We start from the raw sequence: 21,122 nt of genomic DNA, 5'->3' as shown, positions 1-21,122 counted from the left end.
CGCAAACTTCTCCCTCCACAGGTAGTAACACTCATTTATCAGTAGCTAGCTAACCGCTCTCTCTTTCCTCAGGTGCGTTCGCCAAGGTCAAAGAGAGTCAGCGGATGAGCGACGAAGGGAAAATGGACCAGGAAGAGGCAGACGGAGTGCGTAAACGCTGCCGGACAGTGGGATTTGCTCTACAGGCTGAGATGAACCACTTCCACCAGCGCCGCGAGGTGGACTTCAAGGAGATGATGCAGGCCTACATCAAACAGCAGATCGCCTTCTACCAGCGTGTGGGCCAACAGCTGGAGCGTACCCTGCACATGTACGACAACCTGTAGAGGCTGGGCTTGTCATCAGCCCTGACGTTATCCTTTTGATCCGAAATGGCCGCCCAGTTCAACGGGCCTCTTCAGGGGTTGTCAAAAATCCTATTGGAAACAGAGACATCCCACTGGACACACACTGGTTGTTTAAATGTAATTTGTCAATGTATTGTGACGTGGAAAATACTTTGGATTTGAACAAAGTTTTCATCATTGAAATTAGGGTAAAACTTCAACTTAACTACAGAGACTTAACCTGATTAACAGGTTGTTACATAAGTCTAATTTCAACATAATCATCATAACAATTAAATACGTGGAAATTGCGTTGAAAATTCCACGTAGACATGTAAAAAATCTTCAACTTTGGGTGGTTGAAATGAAGTTTAATTTCATATTTGATTAGACATATGTTATTTGAACTTGTTTCAATGCTGATAGTAAAATGGTATGTTTGAATCATTGTTTCAACGTCATGCCATCAACCTAAATAGATGTATATTGAAATAAAATGGTAAGCCACAGTCCAACGATTCCTGCCTGAACATTGACACCTACGGAGAGGTAATGCACTTCAGTGAAACAAGTCTACCATACAGATAGATGCCTTCCTCTATATACCCTCAATCTGTTATTCAGGTTAAGTCATTGTATTTAAGTTGAAGTTTTACCCTCATTTCAATGCTTACAACGCTGGTTGAAATGAGATGAAATCAGTACTGTTTGATTACTTTTTGTATTTTCCACATTGATTCCACGTCACAATACGTTGACAAATGGTATTGAAACAATGTTGATTTAACCAGTGTGTGCCCAGCGGGATGGCTGTAAGCTGGAAAAGTGTCTGTTTATTCTCTTTCTTCATGGTGGACCATGATAGTCACACAAACCCTGGCTTGAAAGAAGAGAGGGGTTGCTGAGGTTGCTGCCTTATAAAGATTACTTTCTGCTTATTTTGACTTGAATATGGGCCAAGTGGTTCATAGACTCGGACAGAAAGAGGGCATGTTCTTGAAGAGGCTGGGGAAGCCAGTTTGTGCACTTCACGTAATAGTCACTTTCCAGGCTGAAATTCGAAGTCTAAATTCTTTGTTTCAAGGGACTTACACCATTGTCTTCTTCATAAATCCACCAATTTTGCTATGTTATGACCAACATTTTTTTGTTGTTGTATACAATACCATCTATTTAAGGTGTTTGCAACAAATCTTAATACGTCAACTGATAGGTGGCATTTAAGAATTCTCTGTAGAGGGTCAAAGATAGGCATGTGTAGCCTTAAGCAGACGGTAGAAGCTGTACCCCTTTCGTGTACTGTATGAAAACCATGACAGAGCCCATGCCATCTCCTCTCGTTGTTTCTCAGAGTAAGGGCTTGAATGCTCAGGTGTTCACTGCAAACGTGTTACCTGAATGTATCTTCTTGAGATAGCTCTCCATACAAGCCATGACTGTGCCCGTCGGCGGCTTTTAGAGTTCCAAGAGGCAGCAGCTGCACTACATAGCTTAAGAGAATTAACATCATGGAATTAATGTTACTTTTTCCCGTGGTCCCTGTAAGTGCCTTTAAGGAGCAGAGGCATTTTAGTGTGATTTTCTAAACAAATGTCTTCACCTGCTTCTTTGCCCATTTGAGGAGAAACAGGTCTTTGGAATCAGTTGTGCTTCAGTTGAGTTTGCACAGGAGCTTTGCACCCGTCGATCATGGTGTGTGTGCGTGCATGCCTCCGTGCGATTGTAAATTGTTGGGTTATTGATAGACTCCTTGTTCTTTCTGTTGCAACAAACGTTTGGCCAGCAGTCTTGAAGTTGGAAGTACTTAATGTTACAGTAAGTGTAAACAAGGAGTAATCACCCCTCTTATTTGAGAAACAATGTTGACTTTGAACATAGTGTTCTTCTCTGAGCTGAATCATTACCGCACCAATTTCAGTGTTGATTACCAAATAATTGAAGTTGTTCCAGTCATATAACACATGTATTTTAATAGGAGCCACCTTGTGAGACTTTATAGAGATCTGTGGTTTGTTTGAGCTATCTTTAGAACTATTATGAATCTAAGAGGTTAAGACGGAGACACTGCTTCTCAGAGAAAGCATTGCCTCAAGAACAGTCAAGTAAATTATTAAATACAGAGCACTAACTTGTTCACAATTAAGGCGTTGCTTTGAATAGTTACTTGAGTTAGCGGTCCATTCACATGCTTTAATTGGCTTTCCCCATGTACCGTTAAATAATACAGTACTCTACTCAGGGTTTTTATTCTGATGATGGAATATTGAAGTATAAAATGTCTAGCACAGACCCCAAAGAGATCTCCTGACATGTATTTCCATTTACTTCAATTTGACAGGACAAAAAACAATCACCAAAAAAACAATACTATAAGTTATTGGATGATGCCCTTTTTTTCCAGTAATGCTTGAGACCATAGTTTCAGTAAATAAACAAAGACTGCCCTGCCATTACCTTCTAAGTAAACTACAAACGTCTGACTCTGTCTATGACTCAGTACTGAGTGTTGTCTCAATGGCTGTTCCACTTCCAACGTACATTCCAGGGTATGGGTAGATGTTAAAACCAGGTGTTTCACAACACTTCTTTTGAAATGTCCTCATCTTCTCGCCTGTTTTTTTTTTTTTTTATTGCACAAAGACCAAAGTATCACTATTTAGCACTCAGTATGAAATGAAAGGGTCTCTCAATAAATAGCTGACCATACATAGGAGGTGGTCGAGTGTTGGCTGTCTTCAATAGTTTTCTTATTCATACGGTCACATTTTGAGGAGATGGGTCTGACAACCTCTGTGGAAAGAGACTAACAGGGCAAAAGCAGAAGGAATATTCAGGGGAAAAGGACTGGAAATGATTCCATGTGAACTGTTACTCACCGACTCTGACTGCCACTGGCAATGCGAACGGTAATGTAAGGACATGTTGATGAACTGTATGGCTGGTGGAAGGACACTGAGTCTCACATGGATGATTCTGGCTTAACGAGTATGTGTGAGAATGAGACTGGGACGGGCATGATGAGACCTATGGTTCTGTTATATTTTCCTATATTGAAATACACACTGTCTTAGGATTTTGGCACAAGGAACGATGTCACTAAGGGAGACTCTGAAAGTCTTAATAAAAGCGATCATGCTGATTCTGATTTTTAATGTCGTTTATCTATCTTTGTACGTGGAGCAGTGAGTTAATGTTGCCTTGGGGAAAGATGGGGGGTGCTTTCTGGAGCCTTCATAATATATGGTATGAATACACACTATACAAATTGTATTAATAAATTGCTGGGTAAAAGATACAAAAAGGCACGTATGCTATTAACACAATGATATTTGACATCACATAATATGGATATTTTTCCAGCTTTAACTGGGAAACTACCGCAACGAATAAACTACGCAAACTTGTAAAAAAAATATGGAGAAGGAGATTGTTTTTTTTACGAGTTTGCATAAAGGGAGTTTGATTTGTTGCAGTAGTTTCCCAGTCAAAGCTGGAAAAATATAAATTTTATGTCAGCAAGTATTCTCATAGAATTCCTATGGCGTATGCATTGCTCGGTAAGAATGGATGTCACTGCAGAAATGTCACAAATGCACCTTGCCTTGCCCCAAAATTCTCATCAACAAAAGAGTGATCAAATTAAGATCCTACACCTGAAAGAAAGCAGGAGGCCACCATAACATCCATTTACAGTGCCTTGCGAAAGTATTCGGCCCCCTTGAACTTTGCGACCTTTTGCCACATTTCAGGCTTCAAACATAAAGATATAAAACTGTATTTTCTTGTGAAGAATCAACAACAAGTGGGACACAATCATGAAGTAGAACGACATTTATTGGATATTTCAAACTTTTTTAACAAATCAAAAACTGAAAAATTGGGTGTGCAAAATTATTCAGCCCCCTTAAGTTAATACTTTGTAGCGCCACCTTTTGCTGCGATTACAGCTGTAAGTCGCTTGGGGTATGTCTCTATCAGTTTTGCACATCGAGAGACTGGAATTTTTTCCCATTCCTCCTTGCAAAACAGCTCGAGCTCAGTGAGGTTGGATGGAGAGCATTTGTGAACAGCAGTTTTCAGTTCTTTCCACAGATTCTCGATTGGATTCAGGTCTGGACTTTGACTTGGCCATTCTAACACCTGGATATGTTTATTTTTGAACCATTCCATTGTAGATTTTGCTTTATGTTTTGGATCATTGTCTTGTTGGAAGACAAATCTCCGTCCCAGTCTCAGGTCTTTTGCAGACTCCATCAGGTTTTCTTCCAGAATGGTCCTGTATTTGGCTCCATCCATCTTCCCATCAATTTTAACCATCTTCCCTGTCCCTGCTGAAGAAAAGCAGGCCCAAACCATGATGCTGCCACCACCATGTTTGACAGTGGGGATGGTGTGTTCATGGTGATGAGCTGTGTTGCTTTTACGCCAAACATAACGTTTTGCATTGTTGCCAAAAAGTTAAATTTTGGTTTCATCTGACCAGAGCACCTTCTTCCACATGTTTGGTGTGTCTCCCAGGTGGCTTGTGGCAAACTTTAAATGACACTTTTTATGGATATCTTTAAGAAATGGCTTTCTTCTTGCCACTCTTCCATAAAGGCCAGATTTGTGCAATATACGACTGATTGTTGTCCTATGGACAGAGTCTCCCACCCCAGCTGTAGATCTCTGCAGTTCATCCAGAGTGATCATGGGCCTCTTGGCTGCATCTCTGATCAGTCTTCTCCTTGTATGAGCTGAAAGTTTAGAGGGACGGCCAAATCTACGGTCTTGGTAGATTTGCAGTGGTCTGATACTCCTTCCATTTCAATATTATCGCTTGCACAGTGCTCCTTGGGATGTTTAAAGCTTGGGAAATCTTTTTGTATCCAAATCCGGCTTTAAACTTCTTCACAACAGTATCTCGGACCTGCCTGGTGTGTTCCTTGTTCTTCATGATGCTCTCTGCACTTTTGACGGACCTCTGAGACTATCACAGTGCAGGTGCATTTATACGGAGACTTGATTACACACAGGTGGATTGTATTTATCATCATTAGTCATTTAGGTCAACATTGGATCATTCAGAGATCCTCACTGAACTTCTGGAGAGAGTTTGCTGCACTGAAAGTAAAGGGGCTGAATAATTTTGCACGCCCAATCTTTCAGTTTTTGATTTGTTAAAAAAGTTTGAAATATCCAATAAATGTCGTTCCACTTCATGATTGTGTCCCACTTGTTGTTGATTCTTCACAAAAAAATACAGTTTTATATCTTTATGTTTGAAGCCTGAAATGTGGCAAAAGGTTGCAAAGTTCAAGGGGGCCGAATACTTTCGCAAGGCACTGTAGTTGACCATTAGGGTCAGGGTTGATTAGGGAGGCCACTGCTCCTCTGGGCATGGTGACGCAGGGGGGTCACAAGGAGGGAATTAGTCTCTTCCTTATTGACTCTCCTGCGTTTCCCATGGTGCTAGGCCTTCCCTGGTTAGCTCGTCATGACCCCACTGTTTCTTGGCCACAGAGGGCTCTCACGGGGTGGTCGCAAGAGTGCTCGTGGAGGTGTTTAGGAGTTTCCGTTGGTGCTACTACAGTGGAATGTCCAGACCAGGTCTCCACCATGCACATTCCCCCTGAATATGCCGATTTGGCTTTCGCCTTCTCCAAAAAGAAGGCGACTCAATTACCAACCCATCGATGGGGCGATTGTGCGATAAATCTCCTGGAAGACGCTGCTCTTCCCAGGAGTCACGTGTATCCCCTCTCACAGGCGGAGACGGAGGCTATGGAAACATATGTCTCCGAATCCCTGCGTCAGAGGTACATTCGGTCCTCCACTTCACCCGCCTCCTCAAGTTTATTTTTTGTGAAGAAGAAGGAGGGAGGTCTGCGCCCGTGTATTGACTATCGGGGTCTGAATCAGATCACGGTGAGGTATAGTTACCCGCTACCGCTCATAGCCACAGCGATTGAGTCAATGCACAGGGCGTGCTTCTTCACCAAACTAGATCTCAAGAGCGTTTACAACCTGGTGCGTATCCAGGAGGGAGACGAGTGGATGACGGCTTTCAGTACCACCTCAGGGCACTATGAGTACCTCGTCATGCCGTACCGGTTGATGAATGTGCCATCAGTCTTCCAAGCCTTTGTAGATGAGATTTTCAGGGACCTGCACAGGCAGGTCACCCGTTTTTTGTTCACCCTTTCCTACAGACCAGGCTCCCAGAACGTGAAGGCAGACCCATTGTCCTGGCTGTATGAGGAGCGGCCCATGGAGCCCACTCCCATACTCCCCGCCTCCTGCCTGGTGGCTCCGGGAGTGTGGGAGCGGGACGCGGACATTGAGCAGGCGTTACGTGCAGAGCCCGCTCCTGTCCAGTGTCCCGCTGGGTGTCTGTTCGTCCCGTCTGCTGTTCGTGATCGGATGATCTATTGGGCCCACACGTCACCCTCCTCTGGTCATCCTGGGATCGTGTGGGCCCAGAATAACAGCAAAGGACCTTGTGAATATGCTGGAGGAAACAGGTACAAAAGTATCTACATCCACAGTAAAACGAATCCTATATCGACATAACCTAAAAGGCCGCTCAGCAAGGAAGAAGCCACTGCTCCAAAATCGCCATAAAAAAGCCAGACTACGGTTTGCAACTGTACATGGGGACAAAGATCGTACTTTTTGGAGAAATGTCCTCTGGTCTGATGAAACAAAAGTAGAACTGTTTGGCCATAATGACCATCGTTATGTTTGGAGGAAAAAGGGGGAGTCTTGCAAGCCAAAGATCACCATTCCAACCATGAAGCATGGGGGTGGCAGTATCATGTTGTGGGGGTGCTTTGCTGCAGGAGGGACTGGTGCACATCAAAAAATAGATGGCATCAGGAGGCAGGAAAATTATGTGGATATATTGAAGCAACATTTCAAGACATCAGGAAGTAAAAAATTGGTCGCAAATGGGTCTTCCAAATGGACATTGACCCCTAGCATACTTCCAAAGTTGTGGAAAAATGTCTTAATAAGGACAACAAAGTCAAGGTATTGGAGTGGCCATCAAAAAGCCCTGAACTCAATCCTACAGAAACTTTGTGGGCAGAACTGAACAAGCGTGTGCGAGCAAGGAGGCCTACAAACCTGACTCAGTTACACCAGCTCTGTCAGGAGGAATTGTCACGCCCTGACCATAGTAAGCTGTTTATTCTCTGTGTTGGTTGGGGCATGATAGTGACTTGGGTGGGTCATCTAGGTGTTTTGTATTTCTATGGTGGCCTGACATGGTTCCCAATCAGAGGCAGCTGTTTATAAACAGCTGCCTCTGATATAAATATGATTATTTAGGTAGCCATTTCCCCATGGTTATTTGTGGGATCTTGTCTACATTGAGTTGACTGAGTGCACACCAGTACCTACACTTTTTGTTTATGCTTTATTGTTTTGATGAGTTTCAAGTTAATTCAAAATATGTGGAACTCTATTCAGGCTGCGCCTTGGTCTACTCATTACGACGAACGTGACAGAAGATCCCACCAACAACGAACAAAGCAGCGTGACCGGGAGATAATGGCATCCTGGTCGATAGAGGAGTTTAGGGAGAGAACATCCTGGACTTGGGACGACATTATAGTAGGAGAGAAGAGACTGCCATGGAGGCAGGTGGAAGCAGCGAAAGAGAGGGACAGCGACGAAGTCGGGGAGGTCGGCCACAGAAACCCCAACAATGTTTTTTTTTTTTGGGGGGGGGGGGGGGGGGGGGGGCACATGGAGCAGCCGGCGGAGCCGAGGAGTGAACCAGAGCCAGTGAGAAGGCGAATTCGGAGGAGAGAGAAATGGGGGAGTTGTTGAGTTGGTGGAGGGCACACGGATTTGGAATAAAGGAACATGTTGTCAGTTTGGTGCCACCTGAGTCAGCTCCCTGTACTCGTCCTGAAACGTGTATTAAAGTTCCGGAACAATTGATGCCGGCTACACACACCAGGTCTCCAGTGTACCTTCACAACCCAGTGCATCCTGTGCCAACTCATTTCCCCATGGTTATTTGTGGGATCTTGTCTACATTGAGTTGCCTGAGTGCACACCAGTAGCTTCACGTTTTGTTTATGCTTTATTGTTTTGTTTTGGTGAGTTTCAGTTTATTCAAAATATGTGGAACTCTATTCACGCTGTGCCTTGGTCTACTCATTATGACGAACGTGACAGGAATGGGCCAAAATTCACCCAACTTATTGTGGGAAGCTTGTGGAAGTCTACCTGAAACGTTTGACCCATGTTAAACAATTTAAAGGCAGTGCTACCAAATACTAATTGAGGGTATGTAAACTTCTGACCCACTGGGGATGTGATGAAAGAAATAAAAGCTGAAAGAAATAATTCTTTCTACTATTATTCTGACATTTCACATTCTTAAAATAAGGTGGTGATCCTAACTGACCTAAGACAGGGAATTTTTACTTGGATTAAATGTCAGGAATTGTGAAAAATGGAGTTTAAATGTATTTGGCTAAGGTGTATGTAAACGTCCGACTTCAACTGTATGTGTCATTCGCCACCTTTATTTGATCATTTCATTATGATGCATTTTTTTGTGACGTGAACAGCTTTTTTCATTTTGAACCAAAGCCTTGAATCGATGGCAACGTTCCAGGCCCTCTCAGGTTTGAGTTTTTGGAATGCAACTCATGTGCGCTGGTGATGTCAGTCTCATAACGTGCCAGAAATAAAGGGAATTGACATTTGATTATACAACATTGAGATGGACAGAAAAACCGTGTTCATCTAGAATGATTCTAGGTGATAATTAGAGTAAAGCCAAAAGTATCAATATGTGGGTTCTAAGAGCTATTTTTACATATCCAAACACCAACACCTCAATTAATAGAATATTGTATCTCGCTACATCTGTATCCGTGTGTGTTAACCCTTTACACTTGTGGGAATTGGTGTAATTGGATAGTGCTAAATTGAAACGTTTCTTACAGAAGAAATATGAAAAGCACATGCATAACCATGGTAGCAATTGAAAGGGAAGAGTTTGGAGATGATGAGAAAATGCACGACGTGGTCAAGTTCAGATTATCTTGCCAGTCAATACCTATACAGTGATGTGAAGCACAGAGCCAGGGCACTGATGTGATGTAAAGCATATTACTGTACAGCCCCTGCGTTCCAATTTAGGCATTTATCAGTGGCCAAATCGTGACATTTTCAACCCGTATATACGGGTCCGAGTATTAAGGGCTACCATATGCAAACACAAGACCTCAAAAATAGAATACTGTATCTCTCTACATGTGAAGCATTTGAGCATTGAAGATCATCAGGGGCTCTTCGAAAGCATAAGCTCAGAATCCTTAGTCAAACTCTCCCACAGGCAAAGAATAGCTTGAAGTAAGCCTCAATAACAGAATCTGAATTAAAAATTGAATTAGCCCACACAAGGGGTGGACTGGGACCAAAATTCAGCTCTGGAATTTTAGCTCCACCACAGTAAAGGGTAACTACACCCAAACATTTGGTCGATTTTTCCCAGACCTCAAAAGCCATCTCCTGATGTTGTTTAAGCGTTGTTGTGGACTAAGAACATCCAATTTGGTTGTTTTTCTATGAAAAAAGAGTGATGTTGAGAGCGAAAAACATGAACAAAAAGTGGGATAAAGGAAACCTGGAAAAACAAAATGGAGAAAACAGAATTTGGTTCTTTATACCTTCGTAACACTACTTATATGGCAAATATGTCTTTCATACATGTCTCCCCGATCCTAAGGGTTAATTACTATTACATATATAATATAGGGCCAAAATATGAAAACTGGCAGTAAATCTGTGTCAGTCTCTCTCTCTCTCTCTCTCTCTCTCTCTCTCGCTCTCTCTCTCTCTCTCTCTGTTTTCTTCCTACCTCCACTGCACTTGACTGCAGCAGCAGCAGCTGAGGTAGCTGCTTGGCCCAACAACCTCCTAGGGTAACACTTTATTTTAAGAGTCCATAGTAAACCATTTATAAGGCGTTTACAAACTGTTTGCTCACCATTTATTACTCATTACTCCCACATTTGTAAATGTTTACAAGCTAGTTATTCACACAGGTATATATATTTCCTTAAACATCCTGTGCGGTGTGCCTATTTTTTCACCAGGTTACACTGGTCACTCAAAAAATGTACACAGTGTTTATAAAGTATAAATAGCACTCACTTTAGATTAGGGACTGCAAAAATACTTTACTAATGATTAGTACATGGTTTATTAATGTGGGGGTAATGATTAATGAATGGTTAACACAATTTCTGAATGCCTTATAAGTAGTTTATTACAGACCCTTGAAATAAAGTGTTTCTGTCATAATGTATTACAATGAAACACTAAATTAATGCATAATAACTGCTAAATAATCCTCTGTTAAAAGGTCAGTTCAGGGATTTTTAATAGTTTTATCCATGTTTATTTGCTTCTGAATCTCAGTCTCGTCAGCCAGCGAGTGGGTCTTAGTTTATGACCTCTAGTAAAGAGTGACTCTGGTGTCGGTATATATTAATGGGTACCCCATTATAACTTGTATTTTATAACTAGCAGTAGCACTGTATTTAATGTCTTAATGTCTTATTGGCTTATTGGCAATCTAATTACTTTTTAGGCTTATTGCAAGTTAGTTCCCCTGAATCCCCAAATCCGCTAACTAGGCCTAAGTGTTAATTAGCCTACTATTTCACACGATATACAGCCAAAATATTAACTGGCAGCTGTAGGCTAAATCTGTGTCAGTGTGTGTGTCTTTTTCTGTTTTCTCCCTACCTCGACTGCACTGTTTTCTGCAGCGGCAGCTGATCTGTCGGTGCTAAGCCTAGCATCCTTTCTCAGCACAGACGCAATCACAGTACTTGGTCAGAGCGGGTCTCTTTGCTGATGCAGTTTGAATGTGAATTTTTGTGTGACCACAGCTCAGGCCATCAGAAAACTGGGCCTGCTCACCTTGGTAGGGGGGGGGCCGGCCCTTGCCCACTGATGAGGCAAATGCTCAAATATATTATTATGACAAGAGAGAAAATGTACAGGCCCATGGGCTGTCAATGGTGTCCTTTTTTAATTTTAATTTGCCAGAATTGCCTGATGGCCAATCCACCCATGGCCAACACTTCGGAAAAAGGTCCAACACCTTGAACCACTTGCCAAAGTAATGCTAACTGTGCACTTCTCCCAAAGTGCCTCGATTCAAGAAAGTGAGGAAGTGGAGAGATGAAAACAAGTCAACCTCATCTCCTTTGAGCTTTTTCCATAGGACATAGCTAAGGGTTGAATGAGGTAACTACCTGTTTTCACAAGTCAAGGGAACAGTTCTTGAAACTAGTCCAATATGGTCCCTAAGCTCCAACACTGAACTAATTTATACAAAGGAACTCATAGTCTCATAGTCTATATAGTGCCCTACTTTTTACCAGAGCCCAAAAGTAATGCACTACTGTATAAAGGGAATAGGGTACCATTTGGGGCGCAGACCATGAGCTCGTCTGTATATATTAGTATATGTATATATATATATATATATATATATATATATATATATATATATATATATATATATACACTGTATATACCCTATCTGTCGTCAACTTGTTTCCAAAGTGCTGGAGAATGATAGGTCTAGTCCCCCCTCAGGAGAGGGGCATATTTCCTCCAGCTCCTCCTGCGTGTGTGCTTCTGGAGGGGCACATGGCAAACCCGTTACAGGCCAAAGTGCCAGCAGATGTCCATTAAAAGAACAGCATGCTGAGAAGAGGAGAGAGAAACCAGCAGTTCATGTCTGGAAGAGACAGCATTATTTTAGCCCTGTTACAGAATACCTTCGAGGACACTGTGAACCCATTGAGCATTCTCATTTGTCCCAAACTCAGTGAGAAATCAGGGCATGCTGTGAAATGCAGTTTGACTATTACCTTGACAGAGCTATGGATGCAAGGACTGACCATCCATGATACCAAATTAAAGTTTTAACCATGTTTTGAGGCTATACTGTGTTTGTTTAAATTGGCATTGTTTACAAATATTGGAGTTAAACAAGCTTATATTTGGGGTTCTGATGGGGTATGACAGTTGAACTTAGCTCATGAGGCATTTATAAATTACATTCTTGAATTATCAATGGGTATACACATACAAACAACAGCATACAGACAACTAAGGATTCTAGCTTTAAGGAATCTCCTAAGACACTGGACAGAGGAACTCTGCCTAGAAGGCCAGTATCCCGGAGTCGCCTCTTCACTGTTGACGCTGAGACTGGTGTTTTACGAGTACTATTTAATGAAGCTGCCAGTTGAGGACTTGTGAGGCATCGGTTTCTTAAACTAGACACTCTAATGTACTTGTCCTCTTGCTCAGTTGTACACCGGGGCCTCTGACTCCTCTTTCTATTCTGGTTAGAGACAGTTTGCACTGTTCTGTGAAGGGAGTAGTACACAGCGTTGTACGAGATCTTCAGTTTCTTGGCAATTTCTCGCATGGAATGGCCTCCTTTTTTTCAGAACAAGAATAGACTGACAAGTTTCAGAAGAAATTTTTAGTCTGTAATCGAACCCACAAGTGCTGATGCTCCAGATACTCAACTAGTCTTAAGAAGGACAGTTTTATTGCTTCTTTAATTAGCACAACAGTTTTCAGCTGTGCTAACATAATTGCAACGGGTTTTCTAATGATCAATTAGCCTTTTAAAATGATACACTTGGATTAGCTAATACAACGTGCCATTGGAACACAGGAATAATGGTTTATGATAATGGGCCTCTGTACGCCTATGTACAAATCAGCCATTTCCAGCTACAATAGTCATTTACAACATTAACAATATCTACTCTGTATTTCTGATCAATTTGATGTTATTTTAATGGACAAAAAACTTGCTTCTCTTTCAAAAACAAGGACATTTCTAAGTGACCTCAAACTTTTGAACGGTAGTGTATCAGGAACTCGAGTCTGATGCTAGCATGTTTTGGACCAATAAATGCACAATTATTTATGTTTCCAGAAAATAGTTCCTGACTGGGAATCTGGGATGCACATTTATTTTCTGAATTTCCCAAAGCACTTCATTATGTGCTCCTCCTTTGGATATGATTCCCTGAAGAAACATTTTAAATTAGCTTATTAAGTTACTTTTAAGTAATTTGTCTTTGAAACATGTCTTTGAAACATAGCTGGAATGCAAGTTCATCTTATTACGTGGGTATGAAAGAAGTGTGTGTGGCATTTGTTTTGTTACTGAGTGTATCTGCATGGATAGACAGTCCCAAATAGAGCAACTTCAGTGAAAAATGGAATGGAGGCATAAAGAATCTCAAGCACTTGTTCTTAAAAAAAATGATTTGTTTATCATCGCTTTTGCAAGGCCTTGACCAATTTAGAGAATAAATAAACTGAAGTAAAACAAATATTTTTCAACTGTATAAACTATTTGGTAATACTTTATATGGACCACCTGTCAGCTATCACCCTGTAATACATGGAAAGCTTTTCTATAGGCCCTGGAGAATTTCCTGACATGACCCGAACTAAGCATTCAATCCTAAATCAAACCCTATGGAATTTTTACCATATTGCTTACATTTATCAAAGCCTCAGATTTCCACAAGTACAGTGAGTGAAAAAAGTATTTGATCCCCTGCTGATTTTGTGCATTTGCCCACTGACAAAGAAATTATCAGGCTATAATTTTAAATGGTAGGTTTATTTGAACAGTGAGAGACAGAAAATCAACAAAAAAATCAAAATGTTATAAATTGATTTGCATTTTAATGAGGGAAATAAGTATTTGACCCCCTCTCAATCAAAAAGATTTCTGGCTCCCAGGTGTCTTTTATACAGGTAACGAGCTGAGATTAGGAGCACACTCTTAAAGGGAGTGCTCCTAATCTCAGCTTGTTACCTGTATATAAGACACCTATCCACAGAAGCAATCAATCAATCAGATTCCAAACTCTCCACCATGGTCAAGACCAAAGAGCTCTCCAAGGATGTCAGGGACAAGATTGTAGACCTACACAAGGCTGGAATGGGCTACAAGACCATCGCCAAGCAGCTTGGTGAGAAGGTGAAAACAGTTGGTGCAATTATTCGCAAATGGAAGAAACACAAAATAACTATCAATCTCCCTTGGCCTGGGGCTCCATGCAAGATCTCACCTCGTGGAGTTGCAATGATCATGAGAACGTTGAGGAATCAGCGCAGAACTACATGGGAGGATCTTGTCAATGATCTCAAGGCAGAGGGGACCATAGTCACCAAGAAAACAATTGGTAATTCTGCAGCACCCGCAAGGTCCCCCTGCTCAAGAAAGCACATATACATGCCCGTCTGAAGTTTGCCAATGAACATCTGAATGATTCAGAGGACAACTGGGTGAAAGTGTTGTGGTCAGATGAGACCAAAATGGAGCTCTTTGGCATCAACTCAACTCGCCGTGTTTGGAGGAGGACCCTATGACCCCAATAACACCATCCCCACCGTCAAACATGGAGGTGGAAACGCATCAAAGGTACGATGGACGGGCCATGTACCGTCAAATCTTGGGTGAGAATCTCCTTCCCTCAGCCAGGGCATTGAAAATGGGTCGTGGTTGGGTATTCCAGCATGACAATGACCCAAAACACACGGCCAAGGCAACAAAGGAGTGGCTCAAGAAGAAGCACATTAAGGTCCTGGAGTGGCCTAGCCAGTCTCCAGACCTTAATCTCATAGAAAATCTGTGGAGGGAGCTGAAGGTTCGAGTCGCCAAATGTCAGTCTCGAAACCTTCATGACTTAGAGAAGATCTGCAAAAAGGAGTGGGACAAAATCCCTCCTGAGATGTGTGCAAACCTGGTGGCCAACTACAACGTCTGACCTCTGTGATTGCCAACAAGGGTTTTGCCACCAAGTACTAAGTCATGTTTTGCAGAGGGGTCAAATACTTATTTCCCTCATTAAAATGCTAATCAATTTATAACATTTTTCACATGCATTTTTCTGGATTTTTTTGTTGTTATTCGTCTCTCACTGTTCAAATAAACTTACCATTAAAATTATAGACTGATCACTTCTTTGTCAGTGGGCAAACATACAAAATCAGCAGGGGATTAAATACTTTTTTCCCTCACTGTACATAGGGGGTAGGGATTAGGGGTTGGTTTGGGATTGGGCAAATATCTAATCTTGGCTCTTTATAGCAACCATTAGCAACACATTACACACAGGTGGTTCACGGAATGTTACCAAATATTTTGCATCTCAAACTGGACATTGGAAAAAGCACATAGGGCGTATCAAGTACACTTTTTACTCTCAATGTTTTCATAACAGATAAAACACAATGTTAACAAAAACAAATTACTTGTCCTTGTCCTTTAAACTCCATGATGTCTTTGTATTTCTATAGTAATACATTGCCCAAGGCTTCTACTTCTACTGTGATGCTCTGCTGTATCATTTTCTCTGCATGGGGACAGCAATGTGTTAAAGTGATGCATGCCTCCTCAGCATTGCTGTGGTTAGCAGCTTTTTAGAGCTGTGGAAATAGCTCCAGTCCCCCAGCAGCCACTCAGTCCCTCTCTATAGTACAGAAAGGCTATAACGGACCCATGTCTTGCATTTTGGGGGGGGAAGGGGCGGCTGCTACTCCAGATGCATCCAGGCCTTCCAGGGGAACACATTGACGTTCTGGGGGTGGTTGTGAGGGGCTTTTGCCCAGTTAGGTGTGGCACTTCTCCGCCCATCATAACCAGGCGTCAAGGCCAATCGCTCAGTCCCAGCCCAACGCCAAGCTGCTTTCCTCTGCCTGGATACAACAGAGTGAAATTCCAGTGGGTTTGACTCTTAGAGCTTCAACATTCTTATGGAAAGTCCCAGTTATAGGCTACGTCTGCTTCGTATGGTGTTTCTCAAGACAAAATCCTGACAAGTTAATCATCTCCTGAGGGCCTCGTCCTCATCCCTCGCTGATGACATCACTGGTGTCCGGTAAGGACAGGACAATACATTAATAAAATGTTGTTGTTTAAAGAAAATGCAGAGACCCTCTGCTGTCCTGTTGCAAATAAACACACATGCTCACACACAGATCCGTACTGACACAGTTGTTGTTCTTGGTTGTTTCAAGAGAAAAGCTGTTTCCCAATGTGTCTTTCTGTCCATCCTCTTTCCTTGAAGGTCAAAGGGGAGGGACCTTGTATCTTCTCAAGTGCATTTTGAGAAGCAGGTAAGCAGGAAAGGAGAGATGATGTGGGGAATCAAGGAAAGCCAAGAAAGAACCAAAGATGGAATAGGAAAGTTAGCACCTCCCTTTCCATTAGAAAACTGTAGGCATCCAACTTTTATCTGCTTTTACAAGAATATCCTCAACTGTACATTTCAATGGTATCTTGCCATTGCAGACTTGGAGTGATTCATAGCCCAAGGAAAAAGTGTAATAGTGCAGTATTTTGTCGAGACAAGCTTGGGGATTCTTTAAAATAAAATATCAGTTGAAACAATCATTATTTTGGGCTGTAATAAATTTGATTCACATTTCCTTGTGTGTTTGTATATTTCTGTTTTTGTGTCACCAAGCTAGCTAGGTCTAGCTGACCTGACCTGACCTCCACTACAACTACCTCTATTTTGACCTCCTCCCTCTCTGCAGCGACTTTAGTCACAGACAGGCATCAGGTGTGGGATTTGAGCTATATGGCACTACTGGAGCATGTGCAGTACAAATCCTACAGTGATTCGATGTTAGCTACAACAAGCCGATGTCTACTACATAAGTTGTTTAGAGACACTCACAAGGTACTGACACAATGTTGACACTTGGAGGTACTGACACAATGTTGACACTTGGAGTCCCCCAGGAATGGATTGAGCAACTCTGTTTTCGGGCATGTACATCTGAATGCGTTGTCTACTCTGTGACTCTGATATGAAGCTCTTACAACTGCACCACTGAGATTGAGAAGATATTTGTGTTGGAGGGTAGCCCGATACTGTAGCTAACGTTCTGGGAAATGTAGGCTTGCCTGATAAAAAACAGCCCAGCTGGGGGACATAGCAAATCAAAAGGCCTATAAACTACAAGGAGGGTCAAATACTTCTGCCGAAGCATGAAATTCGTTATTCACATCTCGAGCATGCCCTTTAATCTTGTGCAACAGCCTCATTTGGATGAAGTGGTGTGTTTCTTTCAATGTTCCTGATTCACAAATATAGTCATACTGAATGTGATATAACGTCACAGTCCTCCTCGATGTGAGGAAGAGAAGAATGTTGGAGGCTTATTTCTGTGAGATTTCTGACAATGAGAATGCTCCTCACAAGATTCCTTAGTGACACTTTATGTAAAGCCTGCCATTATAACGCTATTTAGCTTGTTATAAGCATGTATTAGCATTAATAATGTCTTACAGTATGCAATACAACTTTATTGCCCACTGGTTACAGAGAACAACAGAAATGTGTCTTCTGCTCCATTCTCAACTCCACCACATATACAGTTGAAACAAGTACATGGTCAAGCTGCAGTGCAGCACCCATGGATGGAGAGCATGTTGTGGGGTTAAGGACCATGCTCAAGGGCCCAATGGGAATGTCTTGAGGATGTGAACCCAGCAGCCCTCCAGTTGCCAGGACAATTCCAACCAGCCACCATTCGGCCACAGGTCCAACTCCTTAGCCGTTGGGCTACCTACTGGGGTCACTTAGTTGGGTTGTTTAAAAAAAAGCAAGGTTGGGTTGTTGATGCAGAGTTATTGATGCTGGGTTATTGGGATATGACCCAGTAGTCAGATCTGAAGTCTAGAGGTGTGGCTTAGGAGGGGCATGGCTTTCATATAGTTATTTTTACCCACCTGTGAGAGCAAATGTCAATCTGGTTGTTCTGTTGTATTGTTATCACATGTCAAGGTTGGACACAGACAGCTTTGTAGCTTTAATGAGGCTTGCACACGTGTATGAGTCCCTTAAGACAGGTGTTCTCAAACTTTTTTGGGCCGGAGTATCCTTTTGTGACAAATTCATCATGGACACCATCATAATCAGATCACAAACAGAGTAAGCTCAACATAGCATACAAAGAGTGATACTATGACTTTAGCAGTGCATGGCCAGATTAACCAAGTTTCAGGCCCTAGGAAGGAACATCTGAAAGGCCCGCCTTTTGGCAAACAAATTTCCTGCAATTCTACAGATTTTGTTATGTGGCAGAGAGATTTTTTGTTGTTGCAACTTTAAACCTAGTATCCTGCAATTATATAAAAATATATATATGTGAAGCAGAAAGAAAACGTTGCATATTTAAAACTTGAATTACAGTGCATTTATGTACACAAACTATACAATTAAATGGGATAGCACAATAATTATTGAGTTAAAAAATGTATAACTGGTGGAGAACTGTGGATACCAATATCACTGTGAGCCTCTCAGGCCATGACTAAGAACATAAGTTGTAGATTAATAATATTACATTGTATTGTGTTACACCCTCTAAACTTATTCCATGGATCCCTTGGACAAAATGTATTTAAATCTGTTGTTGTTGGTAATATTCATGAAAAGAAAGTATATATATCAACCCAGCATGAAGATGAATAAAAACTAGGGCTGACCCCATTTCGTCGACTGGTCGTTTGTTTGGTCGATACGCTGTTGGTCGACCAAGATTTCTTTAGTCGAGCAGAAGCAAATGGTGCACCTGTCTGATTTCCGCCTGTCTGAGTGGACTAATCCATTGTGGAGGGATGGCACATCGCAGCAAATCTGAGCCTGGCCCTGCACAATCAAATCAACTGCGGTCGTACTCCTTCTAATCATTTGTGTTATTTCATCAATTAGATAGCTTAAAGCATCAGACAAGCTCAGTGGGTACAGTTGATTCGATTACCACTCATAGGATGTCTCTATATATGGAAAAATACACATTTTCAAAAAAAGAGAAGATGACTCTCCGTCGACCAATATTTTTTTTAGTCGGGGACAGCCCTAATAAGAACCCAACTGATGGTTAAATTAACCCATGTTTGGGTAATCCCAACAACTCAACATGTTGGGTTACTCACGCAACCCAACAGTCTTGGTCAAAATAACCAAGCATGTGTTCTCTCCAATATGTTCCCAGCGCTGGATTACCAAACTATCTGAATTGGGTTGTTTTTAAACCATATTGTTTTAGTGTGCCTAAGCTGTTGTGGATGCTGTGTCTTCGTCACAATGTCTGGTAGGTAGTATAAAGTTTGGTTAAGTGAAAACATCTCTGCTTCCACTTCCACAAAATCCTACAAGTGGAGTGTTTACAAAAGCACTACCGGATATAACATTACGGTTTAATAGTATGTCAAATGGGTGGGCGAACGGCTCCACTATGGACCACTAAGCCTGGCAATTGAAGCTATAAGGCGTTACCAAAACCTTATACCAATTAATCACTGAGGGAGGAGATTTGTTACCTTACAATGGCCCCTCCTTTCAATAGCACACCTCTTGTTAATAACCACGCAAGACATGGGTCATTCACGACTCTCATTCACGACTCTTCGCCACGGGATTCAAGTCCGTCCCACTCACACTTACCCGTGGGTCAGGAGCCAGGCAAGAGTTCCTTCTTGAGACAACAGCCATTTCCTCAGAACAATGAGTCCGCATTCCTGGGATGCTGCCTGACCCCTGTAAACAACATTCCAGCATTGGGAAAAGCCACAGTGCAGCAATGGCCACAGAAAACCATTATCTCACTGTCATTACTCAAGTCTCCCTCCCTCTTTGTCATCACATCCTCAGTCTCTCAGAGTCAATGTACTGTAAGTTCTCCATAAACTAACATGGTAAGGGCTGCCATCATTTTTACAGTTTTACATCATACATACTGGAGAAGAACATCCATCTGTGAACCGAACTTGCTAACTGCCTGGTACTCAGGACTCCCATCAGCTTTCTACAGGCTAGGCCTACTATATTTATTTCTAAACTCTCCTAATATGAAGCACATTGCTTATCTTTACAACAGTAGTATAGCCTACCTGGTTGGCATGAAACTGAACCACGGGAAAAGCGTCCTCCATTCGCTATTTCAGTGCATAGACGACATGTATTTTTCCCCTGCCCCTGTTTTGAGACAGGTGCATGATAATGGACCAGTCTAAATTAAAACAAATTTTACACATATTATTTAGTACAGTGGGGCAAAAAAGTATTTAGTCAGCCACCAATTGTGCAAGGTCTTTGGAGGGAGTTGAAAGTCCGTGTTGCCCAGCAACAGCCCCAAAACATCACTGCTCTAGATGAGATCTGCATGGAGGAATGGGCCAAAATACCAGCAACAGTGTGTGAAAACCTTGTGAAGACTCATAGAAAACGTTTGACATCTGTCATTGCCAACAAATGGTATATAACAAAGTATTGAGATAAACTTTAGTTATTGACCAAATACTGATTTTCCACCATAATTTGCAAATAAATTCATTAAACATCCTACAATGTGATTTTCTCATTTTTTCTCATTTTGTCTGTCATAGTTGAAGTGTACCTATGATGAAAATTACAGGCCTCTCTCATCTTTTTAAGTGGGAGAACTTGCACAATTGGTGGCTGACTAAATACTTTTTTGCCCCACTGTATATGTGAAGAAAATAAATCAAGAAAAGTCTGATGGGTGACAATATTAGCTATGTGAATGATATATTATAGCTTGTGAATGATGCCAAGCATAAGGCAAGAAAGGCTGCCTAGAAGGCCAGTATCCCGGAGTCGCCTCTTCACGGTTGACGTTGAGACTGGTGTTTTGCGGGTACTATTTAATGAAGCTGCCAGTTCAGGACTTGTGAGGCGTCTGTTTCTT

The 21,122-nt window shown here is 41.8% G+C and overlaps 1 protein-coding gene across 1 annotated transcript in view; it reads left to right on the top strand.

The window, feature by feature from the left end:
- The window catches only part of snx33 (sorting nexin 33), a 39,255-nt gene extending 35,779 nt beyond the window's left edge, over window positions 1-3,476 (top strand). The window contains exon 2 of the mRNA XM_021564736.2: window positions 73-3,476. Coding sequence (XP_021420411.1) covers window positions 73-326 — 254 coding nt within the window. The 3' untranslated portion in view covers window positions 327-3,476. The remainder of the gene's footprint in view (window positions 1-72) is intronic.
- Window positions 3,477-21,122: the final 17,646 nt, after the last annotated feature.

The sequence above is a fragment of the Oncorhynchus mykiss genome, chromosome 2, assembly GCF_013265735.2.
Source record: "Oncorhynchus mykiss isolate Arlee chromosome 2, USDA_OmykA_1.1, whole genome shotgun sequence".
NCBI lineage: Eukaryota > Metazoa > Chordata > Actinopteri > Salmoniformes > Salmonidae > Oncorhynchus > Oncorhynchus mykiss.
The sequence above is the reverse complement of the archived record's forward strand: the minus strand, read 5'-3'. Positions and strand labels throughout refer to the sequence as shown.